Raw genomic sequence first — 20,494 nt, forward strand, 5'->3', positions numbered from 1 at the left:
GGTGTGTGTGTGTGTGTGTGTGTGTGTGTGTGTGTGTGTGTGTGTTGCTCAGAAGGCAGTGTGCTAGTGCTAAGTGCTAAGCCGGGAATACCTGAGGGAAATGTGTGCTAGCCATGGGGGTGTTTGGAAGCACCCAACCAGTGAGCTGGTCAAAGCATATGTCAGTGTGTGGGTGTGGGTGTGTGTGTGGGTGTGGGTGTGTGTGTGTGTCTTTCATTTGCAAATCCAGAGCTCTTGGGTGGGTGCAGCACGAGACTTGCCAGGAGCCAAAGCAGTTTAACGAATTAACTGCTACACTTTCTGTTCTCTTCTATACCCCACATACACACACACACACACACACACACACACACACACACACTAGTGACTACATTCTGCATATCATGGAATGTATGATATTTTCTTCTTTTTCCTTCCTGAGGTTGTATTACCTTGCTTAAAATTATAAGTCCACTCATTTTCCTACAAATTTTGTGATTTCAGTTTTCTTTTCTTTTCTTTTTTATGATTTGTTTATTTATTATATATAAGTACACTCTCGCTGTCTTCAGACACACCAGAAGAGTGCATCAGATCTCATTACAGATGGTTGTGAGCCACCATGTGGTTGCTAGGATTTGAACTCAGGACCTCTGGAAGCGCACTCAGTGCTCTTAACCACTGAGCCATCTCTCCAGCCCTCAGTTTTTCTTTAGAATGGAACAGTATGCCATTTTTTGTTTGTTTGTTTTGTTTTTTGAAATGGGATGTTTCTGTGTAACTCTGGTTGTCCTGGAACTCACTCTATAGACCAGGCTGGCTTTAAATGCACAGAGATTGGCCTGCCTCTGCCTCCTGAGTGTTGGGAGTAAAGTCACGTGCACCATTGCCCGGTTCATTTTTTTTTTTTAAAGATAGATTTATTTATTTATTTATTGTATGTGAGTACACTGTCACTGCCTTCAGACAGACCAGAAGAGGGCATCAGATCCCATAACAGATGGATGTGAGCCACCATGTGGTTGCTGGGAATTGAACTCAGGACCTCTGGAAGAGCAGTCAGTGCTCTTAACCGCTGAGCTGTCTCTCCAGCCCCGGTTCATTTTTTATATGTAGAAATTTCTCATTTCCTTTCATCTGTTAATGAACAACTAGGTTGATCTTAATTCTTTGCTAGAGTGAATAAATCAGGAATAAACACAGGAGTGTAAATATCCCTATGTATTCTGAGTAAATGCTTAGGAGTGAAATAACAGGGTCGTATGGTAGTTCTGGTTTTAATTTTTTGAGAGATCTCTCAACTGACTTCCACAGTGGCTGTATTAATTTGCATTCCCATCAACAGTGATAGTTTCTTTTTCTCCACATCCTCTCCAGCATTTGTTGTCAGATTTATTGATAATGCCATTCCAACAAGGGTGAGATGGTATCTCAAAATAATTTTAAATTGCATTTCCCTGATGACTGAGGATACTGAACACATTTAAAAATGGTTATTAGCCTTGTGTGTTTCTTATTTTGAAAAGCATCTATTCAGTTCACTTGCCCATTTATTGACAGGCAGTTTTATTTCCTTGGTATTTAGTTTCTGCAATTCTTGAAAATTCTGAATTTTAGTCCCTTGTCTAAAATATGACTGGTAAAGATGTCTTCCCATTCTGTGAACTGTTTGCTCTGCTAATTGTGTCCTTTGCTAAATAGAAACTTTTTCATGAAGTCTAGTCTGTTGATTCTGAGGGTCCATTTCTGTTAGTATTAATTAGTGTGCTATTCAAAAAGTTCTGTCCAACCCAATGTCTTTTTTTAAAATTGCTTTTATTTTATTGGTGTTTTGCCTGCATGCATGTCTGTGTGAGGGTGTCAGATGTTACAGTTGTGAGCTGCCATGTGAGTTCTAGGGGGTGAAATTGGGTCCTCTAGAAGAGCATTCAGTGCTCCTAACGTCTGAACTATCTCTCCAGCATCCTCCAACCCAATATCTTGACAACTATCCCCTAGGTTTCCTTCTGGAAGTTTCAGTGTTTCCTGTTTTAGATAAAAGGTTTTGATCTACTTTGAATTGATTTTTGTGCACAGAGAATGATAAGAATCTAATTTAAATGGTTTAGTAGATTCTCGACAGCACTTTAAGCTTCTCTTCCCAAACACCTGCTCACTCCTAAGTCTGATCTCTTCTCTGTTATTATAGCACAAAATGGTATTTAAACTATCATTCAGATTCTTTGAATCTGGAGTAAATGGAAGCAAGAAGGCGCCTACTAGAAGTTCACTCTGGCTCAAAGTCGCTTTTCGACACATCTTTGAGTCCTCAGATCCTTTCAATATCTAAACATTTTTGAGTCCAGTCTCTGGCGCACCCTCGTTGCCCGGAGACCGCGGTGCATCCCGCCTAACAACCGTTACTATGGGCGGAGACTGCTAGCCAACTATGGAGTCCTTAGAACGCTTGGGGCAATCAAAATCTCAGTTCTCGCGAGGTTTCGTCTTCCGGGTGTCGCTGGGGACGTTCTCCATAAAGTGCGTGACGATGTGTGGGGACTGTGTGGAGAAGAAGTACCCCAATCGGGTGAGCAAGTGAGCACGAAGAGCCTCCCGCAGGCTCGGTGTTCGACCGATATTCCTAGACCTGCCAGAGCCCACTCTGCAGTCCTGTCACCTCAGTGACCAAGCTCACGGGCCTCAGGTCCCCTCCTTGGTGTCTGACGTCAGCGGCCCTTCCGGTTCTCTTGGGTTGCTGGGGACAACGGGGAACCCTCAAAACTACCTACCCACCCAAGTTGACAGCAGCTCCTTCTGGCCTTACTGCAATCCCGGCTTCATCCTTTAGCTCTCTTGATAAAGTTCTTAGACTTAATTCAGTCGCTGGATGAACGTCTGAGGTCATTTTAGAATTCTCTTTTTGGAGACAGGCCTTGTGTAGCCCAGGCTGGCTTCAAACTCACTATGTAGCTGAGGAGGATTTTCTTTGACTTATGATCCTCCTTACGCTTATCTCTTGAACGCTGGCATCACACCCCCAGCCTCTTGTTCTAACCATATTTGAAGATGGTAGAACTGGTATGCAGAGAGGAACTATCGCTTGCCCAAGTATAAGAGCAAAGACTAGATTGTGATTCCCCTTTCCGTCTTGTCCAGTTCTTTTCCTTTCCCCTTCTCTTTGTCCTTCCCTTTTTTTTTTTTTTTTTTTTTTTTTTTGGGTTCTTTTTTTCCGGGCTGGGAACCAACCCAGGGCCTTTGCGCTTTCCTAGGCAAGCGCTCTACCACTGAGCTAAATCCCCAACCCCATTGTCCTTCCCTTCTTGATATTGAGGATTGAACCCACGGTGTGTACCTGCCTGGCAAGCACTCTAACCAACGGAACTATACCCCCAGCCCTTATTTTAAGTCTTTGTTCCTCTCAAGCTTAGGAGGTTTTGAGGCTCGATTCTTACCGTTCTTTTGCATATTGATGTGTGTAGACAGATTGCTTTGCTAGTCTGTGCAGGAGTGACTACCAAGGCTCGGGGCTGCTTATGAACTTGCAGTTTGGGAAGTATGATTGACAGAGTGCTATTTAATCGATGTGAAAAGGAAGACTGATCAGGAATGGGGATGCGGTATTTTCCATCCAAATAAGGTGTGTTTTGGATGATTTAGAGGGGGAAGAAAATGAAGGAAAATAGCAAGATGAAGGATCCTCGTGTTGGTTGGGAGGTAAAACATCTTCATAGTTCTTTTAATATTTCATGAGTGATAGGGTACAGAGGGTGCAGCATGCCTCTAATCCCAGGACTTGGGAGACAGAGGCAGGCAGATCTCCAAGTTCAATGCCAGCCTGGTCTATAGAGCTAGTTCGAGGACAGCCAGGGCTCGAACACACACACACACACACACACACACACACACACACACACACACACACACCACAAAAACAAAACTCTTGTGAGTGATATGCAAGTCTTTTGAGATGGTTGTTACATGAATTTTCATTATAGTACAACCACTTTGATTTATAAAATAATTAGCATTCATTATCAAATTTAAATGGCCACTGGAATGGCACAGAAATGTTTATTCTAAAAGAATGCACGTGCACATCTCCTGGCAATGTGTATGAGAATGTTTGTAACATTATTTGCAGCTAGAACAAAACTCGTATTCGTAGAAGGGAATATCGTAAGAGTAGGGCCATGAATGTGAATTAGCATAGAGCATCTCAAGGGGAAGTGGTTTTGCCTCCCAGGGGATTTGGCAGTATCCAAAGACACTTGATTGTCACAATGAAAGAGCTACTTTACATCTGATGGGGAGAGACAAGGTTTTATGCTGTAATAAACAGGACAACCATCAAAACGAAGGGCTCTGTATCCCAGTATCAGTAGTACAGAGGTAAGGAACCCAGAGTTAGAGCAATGCAAGCACTAGAATCAGATACAGCCATCTGACTTTAGTCTGACAGTATTGGTGAAAAAGCACATGAGGTGCAACTTTAAATCAAGCAAACTAAATACAGTAAGACTTTTGCGGTTGGTAAAACCAGGCTGGGAAGCAAGAAGTTACTCTAAAGTCATTGTATTGATGGCTGCTATACGGAGTATGATCAAGGGTGGTCATATAAGGGGCCAGAGAGATTGCTCAGTGACTGGTGCTATTGCAAAGGACCTAGATTCAGTTCCCAGCCCCCACAGGGCAGCCAACAACTGTCTATAACTCCAGTTCCAGGGGATCCAACTCCTCTGGCCTCCATTAGTACCAGGCAGGCGTTAATAAACATAAAATAACTATAATCTTTCAACAACAACAAGTGGGGGAGAAGCTTCTGGAATGTAAGAAGTGGGTGGTTTGTGTTTTACTTAACTGGTGGTTCTGTTTGCTTATAATTATTCTGTATGTCTCTGCTTTTATTATTTTTCTATATTGTGTTTTAGTTCATGCTTTTTTTTTTTTTAAAACCCCTAGAAAGGGGTTTTATGGGTCTTAATGATAACCATTTCACATGGGAAACCATGAGGAAAAGTTTGTGGTAAACAGAGTTGTTAGGGGCTAGAGAGATGGCTCAGGAGTCAAGAGCATTTAATGCTGCATCAGAGAACCAAGTTCCATTCCCACCACTCACATCAGTGCTCACAGCAGCCTCAGCCCTGGCTCAGGAGATCCAGTCCTCTCCTCTGGCCTGGCCTACACAAGGACTGCACTCATTGCATAACAAGGACACAGACACTTTTTTTTTTTACCTTTAAAAGAGAGAGACAGCCGGTTCATTCTTTCTCCCCCTGACCCCAGAAGTAGCAAGAGAACTTTATTTAGAGTAAATGATAGTACAGAATAAAAGGGAAATGTGCAGGACTGGCAAGATGGCCACAGTCCATTTCTGTGGCACTGCCTATTGAACCCAGGGCTTCATGTAAATGCTCCCCACTCAAGCTAAACCACTGGCCTCATCAGCCCTGTTTTTAATTGTAAACCTTCCCTGACAGAACATACATAGTAGCATACATAAACCTTATGGCTACATTGAAATGTATGATCAGAAATAATAATAATGTTTTATGTTGTATTCCCTGTAGTTTCAGGTTTTCTGAAACTTGTAAGTTTTTTGTTGATTTGTTTTGTTGGTTGGTTTTGGTTTTTGAAGACAGGGTTTCTCTGTGTAGTCCTGACTGTCCTGTAATTCACTCTGTAGACCAGGCTGGCCTCAGACACAAAGATCTGCCTGTCTGCCTCTTGCGTGCTGGAATTAAAGGCATGTACCACCATGCCTGGCCCTCAAATTTGTAAGATTTTATACTATACTATCAAACTAATAATCTTTACTGACTAATTTTCATGGTTTTTAGCCATTTCTTCTTTTATTTATCCCTTTACAAGTCTTTAGCCGAGTTTTCTGTAAATCACATTTTCTAAGTGTCCTTAACAGGCCATCCAGGGCTACACAGTGAGACCCTGTCGAAAACAAAGAGTAGGGCCAATAAACATATGCATAGACTCCAGGGAGACTACTAATCATTGGGAGAAGGCAAATTAAAACTTTGGTAAGATTTCCACTTATATCACTAGAAAAGTGAAAAAATGTGTTCAATAACTGTGGTTGGGGGCTCGCTTCAGCAGCACATGTACTAACATTGGAACGATAGAGAGATTAGCATGGCCCCTGTGCAAGGATGACACGCAAATTCGTGTGGCGTTCCATATTTGTAAAAAATAGGGATGGGAAGATGTGGAGTGACTGGGGATAACATTGCTGACAGGAGTGTGAAAGGGAGAACCGCTTGTGTGTGCCCGGGGGAGGGGAGCTAGAGAGATGGCTCAGCGGCAAAGAGCATTTACTGCTCTTGCAGAGGGCGGGAGTTTAATTCCCAGCAGCTATATATCAAGCAGCTCATCGCTACCTGTAATCCAACTCCAGGGGTATCCAAGATCTCTGGCCTCCCTGGGCACCTGCATCTACCTGTACAAACCCACAGACAGACCACACATGTTCACATAAAAAAAATGGAGAACTTAGAAGTATTTGGTTAACTTATTACAAAGTTCAATATACCCTTAAAAAACAGCCTATGTGACCCAGAAATTGTATTTGTAGGTATTTACCCAAGAGAAGACCTGTGTCCACACAAGACTTGTATATGAATCTTTATAATTGCATTATTCATTATAGCCCCAAACTGAAATCAAGTCGGTGCCACCAACAGCTAACTACATAGAACACTACTTGGCAATAGAAAGCAGTAATAACCATAGACAGTATGTTGAGACAAAGAAGCCAGAAACAAAAGAATATTCTAATCCATTTGCATAAAATTCTGGAACATGGAAGATTAGAAAGAATAAAATCACTGGGTCTGAGATGCTAAGGGTGTTAGAAATGGACTACTAAGAGTGAAGAACTTCCCGCGGAAATAGAGATAGCCCATATCTTAGTCAGGGTGGTGCTCACTTGAGCACATTTATTAAAAGTCATTCACTGTCCTAGAGTGCTTTCTGTTGCTGTGATAAAGCACCCTGAACAAAAACAACTTGGGGAGGAAAGGGTTTATTTGGTTTACGTTGCCTCAGAGTTTGTGTTTGGGGGAAGTCAGGCAAGAACCAAGCTTAATGGTTTTTTCCTGTGACTTGATGGGCTCGCTTTCTTATACAACCTAGAACCTAGAGGCAGCACTGTCCACAGTGGGCTGGCCCTCCCATTTCAGTCACTAATCAGGAAAATGTCCCCACACATGTCCACAGGCCAATTTAATGGATGCAGGTCCTCAACTGAGACTCTCTTCCCAGATCTATTTGTGCCAATTGACAAGACAAACCATCACATTCACCTTTATAGATATGGGCTTTACTCTCTGTAAACCGTTCCTCAGTAATGTTTTCTTAATTATCAAGTTAATAAAGATAGAAAAAAATTAAATTTTTTTCTTTGCTTTTTTTTTTTTTTTTTTTTTTTCGGAGCTGGGGACCGAACCCAGGGCCTTGCGCTTCCTAGGCAAGCGCTCTACCACTGAGCTAAATCCCCAACCCGTATCACTAGCTCTTAATAGCTCAGAGTTTACAAATCCAAGGTTTGTTTCTTTTCTTCAAAGTATCTTAAGTCAAGGTGTCTATGACCTCTCTTTAAACTATATAGTCATGTCTTAGTTCCTGCTCTAGAACTATTCTCTTCCTTAACACACAGTGGTAAGACACCCTCAGGGAGAGATTATGGTGCCCGAACTAGGAGGAGTTCACTATGGTGTTTAAGGTGGCTCTTCCTGAACTATGTGTATAAAAAACACATTTGGCTCACCATCCCTGTGGTATGGATGGCATCAGGTACATAGGCACTTTGGAGAAATGATTTTTATATCACATTAACTATTAAAAATCTCTCAATTGGTCAGGAGAGATGGCTCAGTGGATGAAAGAGCTTGCAAGTCTGATGACCTGAGTTCAGTCCTCAGAACTAACATAACGTGGGAGGACTCCACAGAATTGTCCCCTTATCTCTACACATGACCAGTGGCACATGCACACTGCCCCACTCCCATTTTATTATATATATAAATAAAAGTATTCAGTGTTGCTTGCAGTTGGATTGGATAATTTGTAAAATAGCTTTTATGTTAATAGAGTCTTTAGCCAGGAATCTGTTTAGTTTCTCTATGCCAAAGAAAAAGCCTCGGTTCCTTGGCCACTACTGTGTTAGTCTGGTCAGTCAAAGCCATTACCCCTCTCTGCCTCAGTCACACACACTCTTAAAGGCTGACGTTTATAGACAGATTTGCTGGTTTATTTTGTGGTATTAGCAAAGGCATGAGAAGTAGTCCTTTCAACGGTGTGTACACTTACTTTTAGTCGTGACTCATTTGTTTCTATTTTGATTGATTTAATTCTAGGTTTTTGGCCTATATTTAAAAATACTTTTAAAATTTTCTGATTTACTTTTTGTATTGAATGTTGTTTTTCCCTGTTGTTTCTAAGTATTTGGACTTAGTAAACTCTTACATTTGTTTGCTGTGATACAGGGATTGCAGCTGAGGCCTCATGGATGCTGAGCAAATGCTTTACCACTGAGCCACATCTCCAGCCCTACTCCTCTTTGCCAAACACACTTGTAGTCCTTAGAAATTCATGGACTTAACATGTTCATCAAGTATCCTTATAAGTATTAATTCTGTAGGAAAGCTAGCTACTTAAAAAAGTACTGTGAGCTTTGAGGGGACTGGAGAGATGGCTCAGTGGTTAAGTATACTGACCGCTCTTCCAGAGGTCCTGAGTTCAATTCCCTGCAATCACATGGTAGCTCATGACCATCTGTAATGGGATCCGATGCCATCTTCTGGTGTGTCTGAAGACAGCTACAGTGCACTCAGATAATTCTTTTTTAAAAAAAGTACTTTGAGCAGGTGTGTTCTGGCTGTGTCTTTGGCCTATAGAGACTTTGAGTTGTTTGGTCAGTTTCACCGAAGGTTTCTAAGTATAAGAGGATCCCTGTTCTCATGCTCTAGGGGAACACCTGTCTGGAGAATGGCTCGTTCTTACTGAACTTTGCAGGCTGCGCCGTGTGCAGTAAGCGGGACTTTATGCTGATCACAAACAGATCCCTGAAAGAGGAAGATGGAGAAGAAATAGTTACCTATGACCGTAAGTAGAGTTCGTCTTGAAATGCAGATCTGTTTGCAGACATCAGCTTTCAGAAGTTGTCGTGTTGTACGGGTGTTCTGAGAGCAGCTCAGTGTTGGGTGTAAGTTACTGAGAGGAAGAAGATAGGTTAGGACCTCCCGCTGTGAATAACAACACGTAGGTGTGATGATCTTCCTGCTTCTGCCTCTTCCGCGCTGAGATTATACATGTGTGCCACCATGCCCAGCTAGTTGTACAGACTTTATATCACCGTAAATGAGATGACTTCTTGGTTTATTTGTTGTTGTTGTTGTTTTTTGAGGTAAGATCTCATTTTGTAGATCAGGCTAGTCCAGAACTCATGCTAGAGCCCAAGCTTCCTAGAACTCATGACTGTCCTGCCTCAGCTTCCCAAGTGCTAGAATTAAAGGCCTGAGCCACTACTCCTAGCCAGGGATTTTTTTAAAACTTGGATCCATGGGTTTTTAATGGAAGGGGTCCTTCAGTAGATGTAAAGGTCGGGACCAGCCTGGTGAGGTGTTTCACCCCTGCTGTGCCAGCACTCAGGTGGCAGAAGGAGGAGGATCAGAGGTCCAAAGACAAGTGGGGCTGAAGAGTTAGGGGAAAGGAAGAAGAGGGGGGGGGAGAGTGTCACAGTATAGCACCATTTTCCCTGGTACCAATGACCCTGGTGTGCTTTGGTGTTTCCCGCTTTGCTTCTGTGTTTTTACCTGCTCTGGCCTCTTGCCCCACTGTCCATCTGATGCTTCCTTCTCTTGCTTTTATTACTGGACCTTCCTATCCTCAACCCTAGCAAAACACATGCAGAGAAAGTTCTTCATGTGAAGGAAGTGTATGTGCATGTTACATGTGCATGTCATATGTGCATGTTATATGTACTAATGTGTACGTGTCATATGTACATTTTAAAATTTTTATTATTTATTTTACGTATATGAGTACATTGTAGCTGTCTTCAGACACACCAGAAGAGGGCATCAGATCTCATTACAGATGGTTGTGAGCCACCATATGGTTGTTGGGAATTGAGCTCAGGACCTTTAGAAGAGCAGCCAGTCCTCTTAACCACCGTGCCTTCTCTCCAGCCCCATATGTACATGTTATATGTACATGTTAGCACACAGACATTGTGACAAATACTTAAACTGCTCACATCTCCACTTTGGTTTTCTTCTGGTTCTTGGTATGTTCTGAATATGAATAAAGAACAAGGATGCTGATAATATTTTTAAGGACAAGTCTGAAAAACATCAAGCTCTTAGAATAGGCTCAGACAGTTAAAAATACTCCAGAAGGTGTCTCTGTCTCCCTTTTTAAGCCTGTGTCCTCTGTAAGATTTTTTTTTTTTTTTTTTTTTTTTTGTGAGCTAGCAGGAATAGTGAGTAAGAGTCACATTCTTGGGTTAAAAATTCTGGCTCCAAACCTCCTATCTCTGTAGTCATCTGCTTACTTAACCATAGTGTGCCTTTTTTCCTGATAAAGAGGTAATAATGTTATGTCTCATTGAATTTGAGGTTGCAAGAATAGCTCTAAACATATTTAAAGAGTATCTGGCACAGTTTATTAATTATTGTTACATTGTTTTTATTTTTAGTAGATATTTTGTTACCTCATATTCACTTTATGCCCACAGTTGGTTTTCTTTATCCCTGGTTATAACTGCAGATTTCCTGTCACTCCTGAGAATAACAGCTTCTGCATAGCTAGATGGGCCCACACTTCTAAAAACACACAGTACTGGACTTGGTGGCACAGACCTTTTATCCTCTCGACTTGGTGACAGGCACCTTTACTCAATCGTGCCAGCTTGATAGCAGCTACTCAGGAGACTGAAAGGTCAAGGCCTGCTTGGGCTGCAGAGTGAGTTCAAAGCCAACCTGGACAACTTAGTGAGACCTTGACTTAGAAATGACAAGAGGGTTGGGCATGTAGGTCAGTGGTAGATTGCCTGCTCTAGGATTGGTCCTTAGTACTGCAAAAGTAAAGAAGTAAACAGCACCTAAGTATCTGCTTACTGCTTTCTGTAGGGAGCTTTCGATGGGAATTAACAAGTGCACAGTGAGCACTTTAGTTCAGATCCTAATTATGTAAAGTTTGATAGAATCTGGATTTCTTGAGGTCAGTATTTTAATGAGTTTCCTGCTCTGTTAAATGTGACAGTTAAAATTTCTTTTAAGTACTATATGCTGAGAATAGAAATTTCATTGTTTTAATAAACTTCTCCAGACTTCATTATGTGTCCTTGTCTTGGCAGATCTGTGTAAGAATTGTCATCATGTAGTAGCCAGACATGAGTATACATTCAGCATCATGGATGAATTTCAGGTAAATGTGTATATGGGTATTGTTAAAGAGCGATAAAGACTAAAAGTATTCTGAGCATCGACATATAATTTTTGTAATGAGTGCTAACAGTTATTACTTGAGCCCACCCTGTCTTTACCCATGCATGCTGGGAAGCTTTAAAGGTGGGTGGATCTGTGCTTCGTCACAGGAGTCACAAATCAAAATGTGCGCTTTACAGTGACATTCCAGCCCTGTTGTTTTATTTAATAAACCCAGTATGGGTTCTCAAAGGAAAAGGATTTGTTTTTATGTGTGTGTGTGTTTGCTTCTGTGTGTACCTCTGTGTGTGTGTGTGTGTGTGTGTGTGTGCGCGCGTGCGCGTGAGAGAGAGAGAGAGAGAGAGAGAGAGAGAGAGAGAGAGAGAGAGAGAGAGGTGCCCCCATAAAACAGAAGAAGGACCTAGATTTCCTAGATTCTGGAGTAACAGATGGCTGTGAGTCACCTGTGGTAGGAACTGAACCTGGCTCTTTTGCAAAAGTAGCAAATGTTCTTCACTGCTGAGCCATCTCTCTAGTCTGCCATTTCAGGGTTTTATGGGATTACTACTGTGGTACCTTTTTTGCAGTGGCTTACTTCAAGCGTTGGCTGCTGGGTGGTAACAGCAGTAGCAGCTCACACCTTTAATCCCAGCACTGGGGAGCCAGAGGCTCCCGTAGTGAATTCCATGTGTTGTCCAGTCCTCTTGGTGGGTATGAGTCTGACAAGGAGGCTGTCTTTGTTTGCTCCTGTTGGTGTGTGGATTTGAGCAACTCTTTGGTTTTAAGTATAATAAGTTTTGGGTTTTTCTTTTTTCTAATTTGTTAAGCTAAATTTCCTTTTTAAAATATTTTTTAAAATTTTATTTATTCTTTTATGTTATGAGCACACTGTAGCTGTCTTCAGACACACCAGAAGAGGGCATCAGATCTCATTACAGATGGTTGTGAGCCACCATGTGGTTACTGGGAATTGGACCCAGGACCTCTGGAAGAACAGTCAGATCTCTTAATCACTGAGCCATCTCTCCAGCCCCTAAGTTTTACTTATTTTATTATGTGTATGACTATTTTGGCTGCATGTATATTATCTACCACATTTGTGCCCAGTACCCATGAAGGCCAGAAAAGGACATTAGAACCCCTGGATCTACAGGAGATTTGGAGCCACATGTGTCATGAGCTGGCTGGCCTGTGGGTCCTGGATACTGAACCTAGGTCTCCTACAAGAGTAGTAGGGAAGCAAGTGTCCATAACTGCTGAGCCAGCTCTAGTCCCTCACTCATAGCTTCAGTGGATAAAAAGGAACATAGTCAGTCTCAAATGTTTTAGTCAATCTATACATCTTGACCAACTCTTTAATGTCTAGATTTTATGCCTTAAAATATTTATGCACTATGTGTACCTTAGAGCAAAACCATGGTTCAGGGAATAGAGGCAGCCAAAGAAGAATGACCATTTCATGGCTTAAACCGTCCCCTAGCTGTCTTTATGAGAGGAAATGAGCGCCTGCAGCTCTCTTCCATGAGAGCACATGAGAACCCCTGAATGGATATTGAGATTGCCTGTTTATGTCCTGAGAGAGCTGGTGTAAAGCTTTTCCATGAGACCAAAGTCTGTCATTGTCCTTGACTCAGTGCAGCCACCTTCCAACAGCCCCCAAAATTACTCTGTGTAGACACAAGGAAAGGAAAAAGGAAGATGCTGTAGTCATGGTGTCTAGGTAATCACCACTCCTCCTGAAGACAGACGCTCTTAGGCTGCGCTCTGCCTGCAGTCTTATTTCCAACACCTGCCGCTGCTCAACCCACATCCTGTACTCGGCCAGTAGATGGTTTTTAAAAGTATTCTTTCCTACTTCCTTGTTGGCCTTTCATGCCATCCCTGCTACAGATCCTTGCTAACGATCCTTAGCCCATGGCTGTAGCTGGCCCAGCTTCTCTCTCCCTTGCCTCAGCTCTTCCAGACATACCCCACATGAGAAGTGTTTCAACATCAGCCTCTGCCCTCCTTCCCTCCACAGGAGGGTTATAGTTCCTCTTCGTGAAAGCTGCTTGACCTCATTTCCTGGACGATTACATAGTACTGTCTCCAGCATCTTTTCCAGATTGAAATTTTATATTAAATTTATGTTTATATTTTATATTATCCAGTGCCCTCTTTTGGCCTTTCTACAGGCACTGCCCTTACATATTCCCATCCATAGCACACACACAAAATACATTATTTTTTAAAAATGTTTTAAAATTATATTAAATATACTTAGTTCTTATTTTGTTAAAAAAATAATTTAAACTTACATTACTCAGCTACTACTGTGACCCATTCTGAAAGCAACTTTTTATGTCTTTTTCTTTTCTACCTGAATAGTTTTGTTTTTCCTATTTTGAGAGTGACTCATTGGGCAGCACTGGGAATCCTCCTGCCTCATCCCCAAGTGCTGAGAGCATGGGCTTGCACCACAAGGCTTTGTTTTGAAAATTTCCTTAGCCAACTTTTCTTATTTCCCTGTTTCTCTGAACTCCGTCATTTTCTTTTGAGTAAATCTACCCTCTCATAGGCTTTCTGTGGCCTGTCTGAATCCTGGGCTTTTGCCCTCCTAACTGGCTCAGTATCTTTCCAGATCTGGGTTTAACCAGATCTTAAGCATTTCTACTCTTGAAGTCCATCCCGCTTGACTGTTTTTCCCCTGTCTTTTAAAATAATTTCTAACTGCTTCTTTGCTTTTTTTCTTTTCTGTTTAATGGCAAGAACACAGGGGGGAGGCATGATAGAGAGAGAAGTACAGAGTACAACAAAAATATATCCCCCATGACTGTGATCTTTGAACTCTTCCACAGAAGCCTTTCAGTGGACGGTGTGTGGCCTCAGGATGTTGGGATGGGAGATTGTCTTCTGTTCCTCACAGGCCAGGAAAGAGGATGGGATCGAGAGAAGTAGGGTAAAGAGCAAGGGCCTCCGAGTAAGCAGAAGATCTGACCCCACAGTAGGCAGCTTCTGCCCGATCCACCCTTCCTCCAGATCTCTAACCCTTAGTACTTTGAGTCTCCTATGAATGCCTGGGGCCCGTGACTCTCCCCACTTGGACAGCTTGGTAAGAGGTCCTGATCTCACCACAGCCCTGGCAGCACAGGGAGCCATGTCCCAGGCATCTCAGCTGAGAATCTAGGCATACTTTCCTACAGAAACACTGTAATATGTAGTTAGAGTCCACAGCTTTTGTACAGTGCAAATGTAAAAGACTTGGGCATTTTCCTGGGAATTTGACTGCCACATATATAACATTACTCCTATGGGAAACTGCTTTTGAATTCCAAATCATTGACTTACAATGAAATTTGCATTTGAGGCTCCCTATAAATCAAAGGGTACGAGTATAACCAGTCTCTAATTTAATAATCTTACCAGGTTATATCATACATTATATCAGTTTTTTTCCACATGTGACGTGTTTCAGTTTGGTAAAGGTCATGGTGCATTTTTTCCTTTGTTCATGATTAGCCACTGTGCATAACATCACAAAGCTTGGAAGCATTGACTAGAAACTTGACAGAGGTTAGGTTAGTTGAAAGTTCAGTTCCCTCTTTTTTAATTGCACAAACGTTTTTATTTAGTTGCTGTTTAAATTTCGTTTTGTTTTGAGCCACAGTGGGGATTAAACCCTAGTCTTCATGCTTGCGAGGCAAGCCCACTACCAGCTGAGCTGTATCCTCACTGAGAACTCAACCACGTGTGTAGCTTCCATACAGTCGTCTCTCTCTCTCTCTCTCTCTCTCTCTCTCTCTCTCTCTCTCTCTCTCTCTCTCTCTCTGTGTTTTCCTGTTGACACAGGGTCTTGCTGTGTAGCCCAGGCTGACCCTCAGCCTTATGATCCTCCTGCCTCAACCTAGTGTGTGATTGGAAATGTTCTCCATCACACTTGGTTACTTTGATCTTTGTTTCCAATAAGAGATTGCCTTCCCAATAGTGATGTCTAATGGGTTCAAGCAGTAGAAGTATTTGACAATGGTAAACCCTTGTAGAGGAAGATTATTGTTGTATTTTATGCTCATGTGTGGTATTTATCCTGTAATCTTTAGCCTGTATGTATTTCTACTAGGCGTACAGAGGAGACTTTAAATAATGAGTGCAGGGGGGTAGCTCCGTGGAAGACTGCCTGCCTAGTGTGCATAAAGTTTAGAATTTAACCTCTAGCACTGAAAAATCAATCAGCTGGCTGATTGATTAATTCAAAAACAGTCTTTAAGAAGCAGGCTGGCTGCTGGCTGCTGCCTGTCTGGATTGGACTTGCCAGCTGAAATAGAAAGGAACTTCCGTTCTTTAGAGTCTTTATGCCCTTGTCTCTGTTGAGATCAGCATCCTCCTCTAGTGACTGTCCAGACCCAAGAAACTAATTGACTTGATCCATTTCCAGACAGCTAGCAATAGCAACATCGTGTGGAGACACTAGAAGAATTGATGGAGATGCTTGTTTTTGTAAACAAAATAAAAATGTTTAAAGGGAATACGTCTATGACAAGTGTCAGAACAGGACTTTGCCCTAAGGAATTGTGCTTAAAATAAATCCCCTTCTGTCAGCAGTCTAGATACTTGTTACATACCAGATCTATGAAACTTTGTAGATACTTAAATAGATGAAATCTTAGGCAATTAACTGTTTTAAGTATGAGGTACGCATGCTAGTTAATTTAATGCACTTTTTTTTTTATTTCCTAGGGCTGATAAAAATAGCTTTTCAGTTTGAGAATTCTGTTTCTTTTTTCCCCTCCTATTGCATAAATATCCTGAAAGGAAAGGTTCTAAGAACAAGAATTTGTCCTTAGAAATACCCATCCAAACTGCTTTGTTATTTATCTTAGTGTGTGTGTGAAACAGAGAGAGAGAGACAGAGAGAGAGAGAGAGAGAGAGAGAGAGAGAGAGAGAGAGACAGAGAGAGAGAGAGAGACAGAGAGAGAGAGAGAGAAAATACAATGCACATGTTCGGAAGTAGATTCTCCCACTATGTAGGTTCCTAGGATCAAGCTCAGGTTACCAAGCTTGCTTTACTCAATGAGCCATCTCACTGGCCTCCTGGTCTGTTTTGTTCTGTTTGTTTGTTTGTTTTGTTAGTGGTGGTGCTGTGGTTTTTGTTTATTGTGTTTTGTTTTATTTGTATTTATTTATTCATTTATTTATTTTTTGATATAAGATCTCCTGGAGTCCAGGGCAGTTTTGAAGTCCTGATCCTCCTCCTGAGTGCTGGGATCTAGTTGTGTACCATCATGCCCAGTTGTACCTGCTGGAGATTGATATCAGGGTTTTGTGCATGCTAGGCAGGTACTTTACCAATTGAGCTACATGCCAGCCCAGATATCTTCATTAGTTTTAAAAAAGCACTAAGCTAAATGTGTATGCTTTCTTAAGCCAAGAAATAGTCATATACTTCAGTATACTTAAGCCATTCTTACATGCGTGATGAGAGTTTACATAAACAGAAGGCTCCAGGAATATACAGAATACACCTAAAGCATTACTAATAGGTTTTGAAGAGCTAATCTAATGTGCGAGAAGATTATCAGTGACAATTCTAGAGAAGCTTTATGGAGCAGTGGTTTATAAAGCGTCTTTCTCTCTGTCCCTTGAGGTAATTTTGCACTTTGTCTTGTTCTAGGAATATACCATGCTGTGTCTGTTGTGTGGCAAAGCCGAAGATACTATCAGTATTCTCCCTGATGACCCCCGACAAATGGCTCTGTTATTCTAAGCCTCCTGCACTTCTGTTGTAACTATGTTGGGTTGCTTTAAAATATAGCAGGCCTAAAGGTTTGGCTAATAATGAAAGTTGTTTGTATGTTTTCTTTTCTATTTAACTTCCCTATTTGGATGAAAATGTAATCTGGGTACTGTGTTTCCTGGAGTTGAGTTGCTCTGCTGAAGTCCCCTGTACACATCAGTGAGCTAGAGTGAGATGCCTCTGCCGGTGGCTATTTGGCTAGAACACAACTAGAACCAAAGCACTTCTGCACTCAGATCAAGGATCCTGACACAGGAACCCAGGACTCCTTGCAAAAGTAAATGACGGAATGGGGCAGAAATTCTGCACTGTGAACTTAAAGCTTTTGTGCCACCAAAAAAAAAAAAAAAGGAGGGGGGAATATGTGAACAAAAACCACAGTGATTAAGGCAGTGGTTCTCAACCTTCCTAATGCTGTGACCCTTTAATACAGTTCCTCCAACTGTATAGTTGGGTGGCCCCCAACTATAAAAATATTTTCATTGCTACTTCTAGCTGTAATTTTGCTAGTTATAAATTATAATATAAATATCTGATATGTAGGAGATCTGATGTGTGACCCCTGTGAAAGGGCTGTTCAGTCCCAAAGGGATCGCAACCCATCGGTTGAGAGCCACTGGATTAAGGGATGGTCAGACAGGAGCTCCCAGTGAACATAGCTTTAATAATTTGAAAATGAGCAAGTTGCTGCTGTAGCCCAGAGTGTGCACTGAATTTCCATAGGTCCATGCTGATAGCAGTGATTGGGTGGGTGGATAAATAAGGAAGAGAAAAAAGCAGGAGCAGGGGTAGGAAGGGATTTCTGATGGTCCTACTTTGTCAGTGTGGGCTGTGTACCAAGTGACTTCCTTCCAAAGAGTAGCAAGGAAAGAGGGGGCGAGGGTGACTTCATGGAAGAGAAGCCTAACAGGCACTGACTCCATCAGGTGACATCAGGCATCCTTGATATGATGCAGTGGGAAGGTCTTCCCAGTGAGCCATAATCTGTGTAATCATAAGACCAACATGCTAGTTCAGTTCAACAGACTACCAAGGTCTTCCAAAACAAGGGAAATCTGAGAAACTGTTAGGAGGTGGAGGAGGGAGGCGTGGTGAGTGACGGTACATGGAAGCCTAGCCCAGAAGAACACATGGTAGAAAGCAGAAATCCGAGTAAAGGGTGTGATGTGAGTGAGTAGAACTGTTCCATTTACTCCACAGGGATCTTAGAATGTGCTGTGTGCATAACTGAGAGCACTGGCTTGGTGGCCATAGCACTGGCATTTAGGTCGCACTGTCCTTGACAATCAGATAGCCACTGAACAGAGCAGTACTCTGGACTTCGGTATCTGGTTTCTGTAAAACCAGGCTAACAGAATGCGATATTGTACTCCTTTTGCAGTTCTGTTAGGAGACCCAAATGAATTAATGATTGTAAAATACTTTGGAAAGCCTGTAAAGTTCTAGATACAATGATGCCCCTTCAGTTCTTAGTCTAACACCCAAGTTTAAAGGGAGCAGGTATTAGAAATAAAGCTATTTCTTACATTGTATCTAAGAGTTCCCTACATGCAAAAGGTGAGCCACTGTGTAGTGTGGGTGCCAGGGAACCCTTTATGTATTGTAGCAGTTTGAGTGCTGCCCTGCACAATAGCCATTGAAAGCTCGCACTTACCCTGCCATGGAAGTGGTGCTATTGTAATTCCACCTTTGAGGCAGGAAGAACCTACTTAGTGTGAGCAGCTCAGAGTCTCTCAGCTCCCACAGCGACCCCTCCCCACAGTGGTGCTGGCTGATGGTGAGTTATAGAGCTCAGGAAGAGGTTGGTTCGGGTGCGATGACGACGCTCCACAAAGCCCAGGCATGTCAGGTGAAGACTTATTATTCAGGCTAAGTCAGGTGGTTTATTCCTGGACAATGCTCTCCGTTTTGCTATAAATGTATATCTGATCTGTTGAGGAAACCATTTGGTAAAATGAGTCCAAAAGACCGGGAACTGCTTCATTTCTGCAGATAGCAGCAGGGAGTGATTACGGCCGCTGAGAGATCCCTTTTACAGTCTGCTGATGGCCCTGGCCTAGTCATCTGAAGCTGAAGAGTGCGATTCTGTGCCCCACTGACACCTCAGCTGTCACAGAGTATTACAAAAGTATCCATCTATCTTGGATATAGATTACAACGTTTCAAAACACAATATCCTTTCTATTTCACTATTATTCAGCCCACCTAGAGCTGTACTTTGTAATAATGCTGTTGTATTAGGGAATTCTTCTGGGATTCTAATGGAATTAAGATGTCTTTTTTCCCCCTTTTTTATTAATTATTTCCATTCGTTTATATCTCAAATGATATCCCACTTCCCTGTTACCCCCTCCACCAGACCACCCCCCATCCGGGAAAAAGATGTCTTAACTCCAGCTCTGCTGATTTCTCCTTTTCCTGTTCAAATGAAGGAAATCCAGACAAACTCATTAGTCTTTACTAATGAAAGGAAGTCACTGTGAGTATTCAAGTGTCCTCTGTTCCGACATCTCTCTTTACTCAGCCATGATGACTGATTGAGAGTCTGACTGTCTTTTATTTTTACATGTGTTCTGTTGTTAGTTGTATTATTTTTCATGTTTTATTTCCTTTTTGAAAGTTTCATATACTCTATTGACACACGCTTTCCCTCCCCAACTCCTCCCAGATCCTCTTCCACCTCCTTATCCTCCCAAGTTTATGTTCTTTCTCCTCTCAAACAAACAAGCAAACAAATTCGAAAACCCAAGCCCAAACCAGCAACAACTACAACAACCGGTGGAGTCTGACTAACCAGCTACGGGGTGTGCGGCCCGCCCTGGCGTGTGGTTACTGTCCCCAGTATTATTCCATTGAGGACGAGTGGTTTTCCTTCTCCCAGCAGTTATCAATTGAAATAGCCTCTTAGCTAGGGATGGGACCTTGTGCCAACCTCCCCTTCTCTGTGATGGAATCTGTCTGACTTGAGCTGTGTGGTTTTCATTTGTGTGTGCGTGTGCGTGTGTTCTGAGACAGGATCTCCTTATGTAGCCCTGGCTGGTACAGAATTTACTAGATAAACCAGGCTTCATTCACAGTCACAGATACCCTCCAACCTATGCCTCCTTCCTAGTGCTATTAAAGGTGTGTACCACCATGTCTGGCAACTTTATTTACTTTTGGTTTTTTAGGACAGGGTTTCTCTGTATAGCCTTGACCATCCTGGAACTGGCTCTGTAGTCCAGGCTGGCCTCAAACTCAGATATCTGTCTGCCTCTGCCTCCCAAGTGCTGGGATTAAAGGTATGTGCCACCATATCCAACCTTAAATACTTGTTTTTATGTTTAT

General features: G+C 42.2%; 1 protein-coding gene and 1 non-coding gene across 2 annotated transcripts; both read left to right on the forward strand.

Moving 5' to 3' along the window:
* Positions 1 to 2,427: 2,427 nt before the first annotated feature.
* Churc1 (churchill domain containing 1) lies at positions 2,428 to 17,214 on the forward strand. Its single transcript, XM_032907981.1, has 4 exons — positions 2,428 to 2,545; positions 8,937 to 9,072; positions 11,327 to 11,397; positions 17,045 to 17,214. The coding sequence occupies exons 1-4, from the start codon at positions 2,507 to 2,509 to the stop codon at positions 17,135 to 17,137; spliced, it is 339 nt and encodes a 112-aa protein (XP_032763872.1). The 5' UTR covers positions 2,428 to 2,506; the 3' UTR covers positions 17,138 to 17,214.
* On the forward strand, positions 6,051 to 6,154 carry LOC116906324. The gene has a single exon (XR_004388611.1). It is a non-coding gene; the product is annotated as a U6 spliceosomal RNA (small nuclear RNA).
* Positions 17,215 to 20,494: the final 3,280 nt, after the last annotated feature.

Source organism: Rattus rattus, chromosome 7, assembly GCF_011064425.1.
Source record: "Rattus rattus isolate New Zealand chromosome 7, Rrattus_CSIRO_v1, whole genome shotgun sequence".
NCBI classification, from domain to species: Eukaryota; Metazoa; Chordata; class Mammalia; order Rodentia; family Muridae; genus Rattus; species Rattus rattus.

Excerpts from the sequence above, each read along its gene's own strand:
- Churc1 (XM_032907981.1), top strand. The coding sequence starts at position 2,507 with ATGTGTGGGGACTGTGTGGAGAAGAAGTACCCCAATCGG. Across the intron at positions 2,546-8,936 it reads AGAAGAAGTACCCCAATCGG|GGGAACACCTGTCTGGAGAA; the intron begins GTGAGCAAGTGA and ends CTCATGCTCTAG. Across the intron at positions 9,073-11,326 it reads AGAAATAGTTACCTATGACC|ATCTGTGTAAGAATTGTCAT; the intron begins GTAAGTAGAGTT and ends TTGTCTTGGCAG.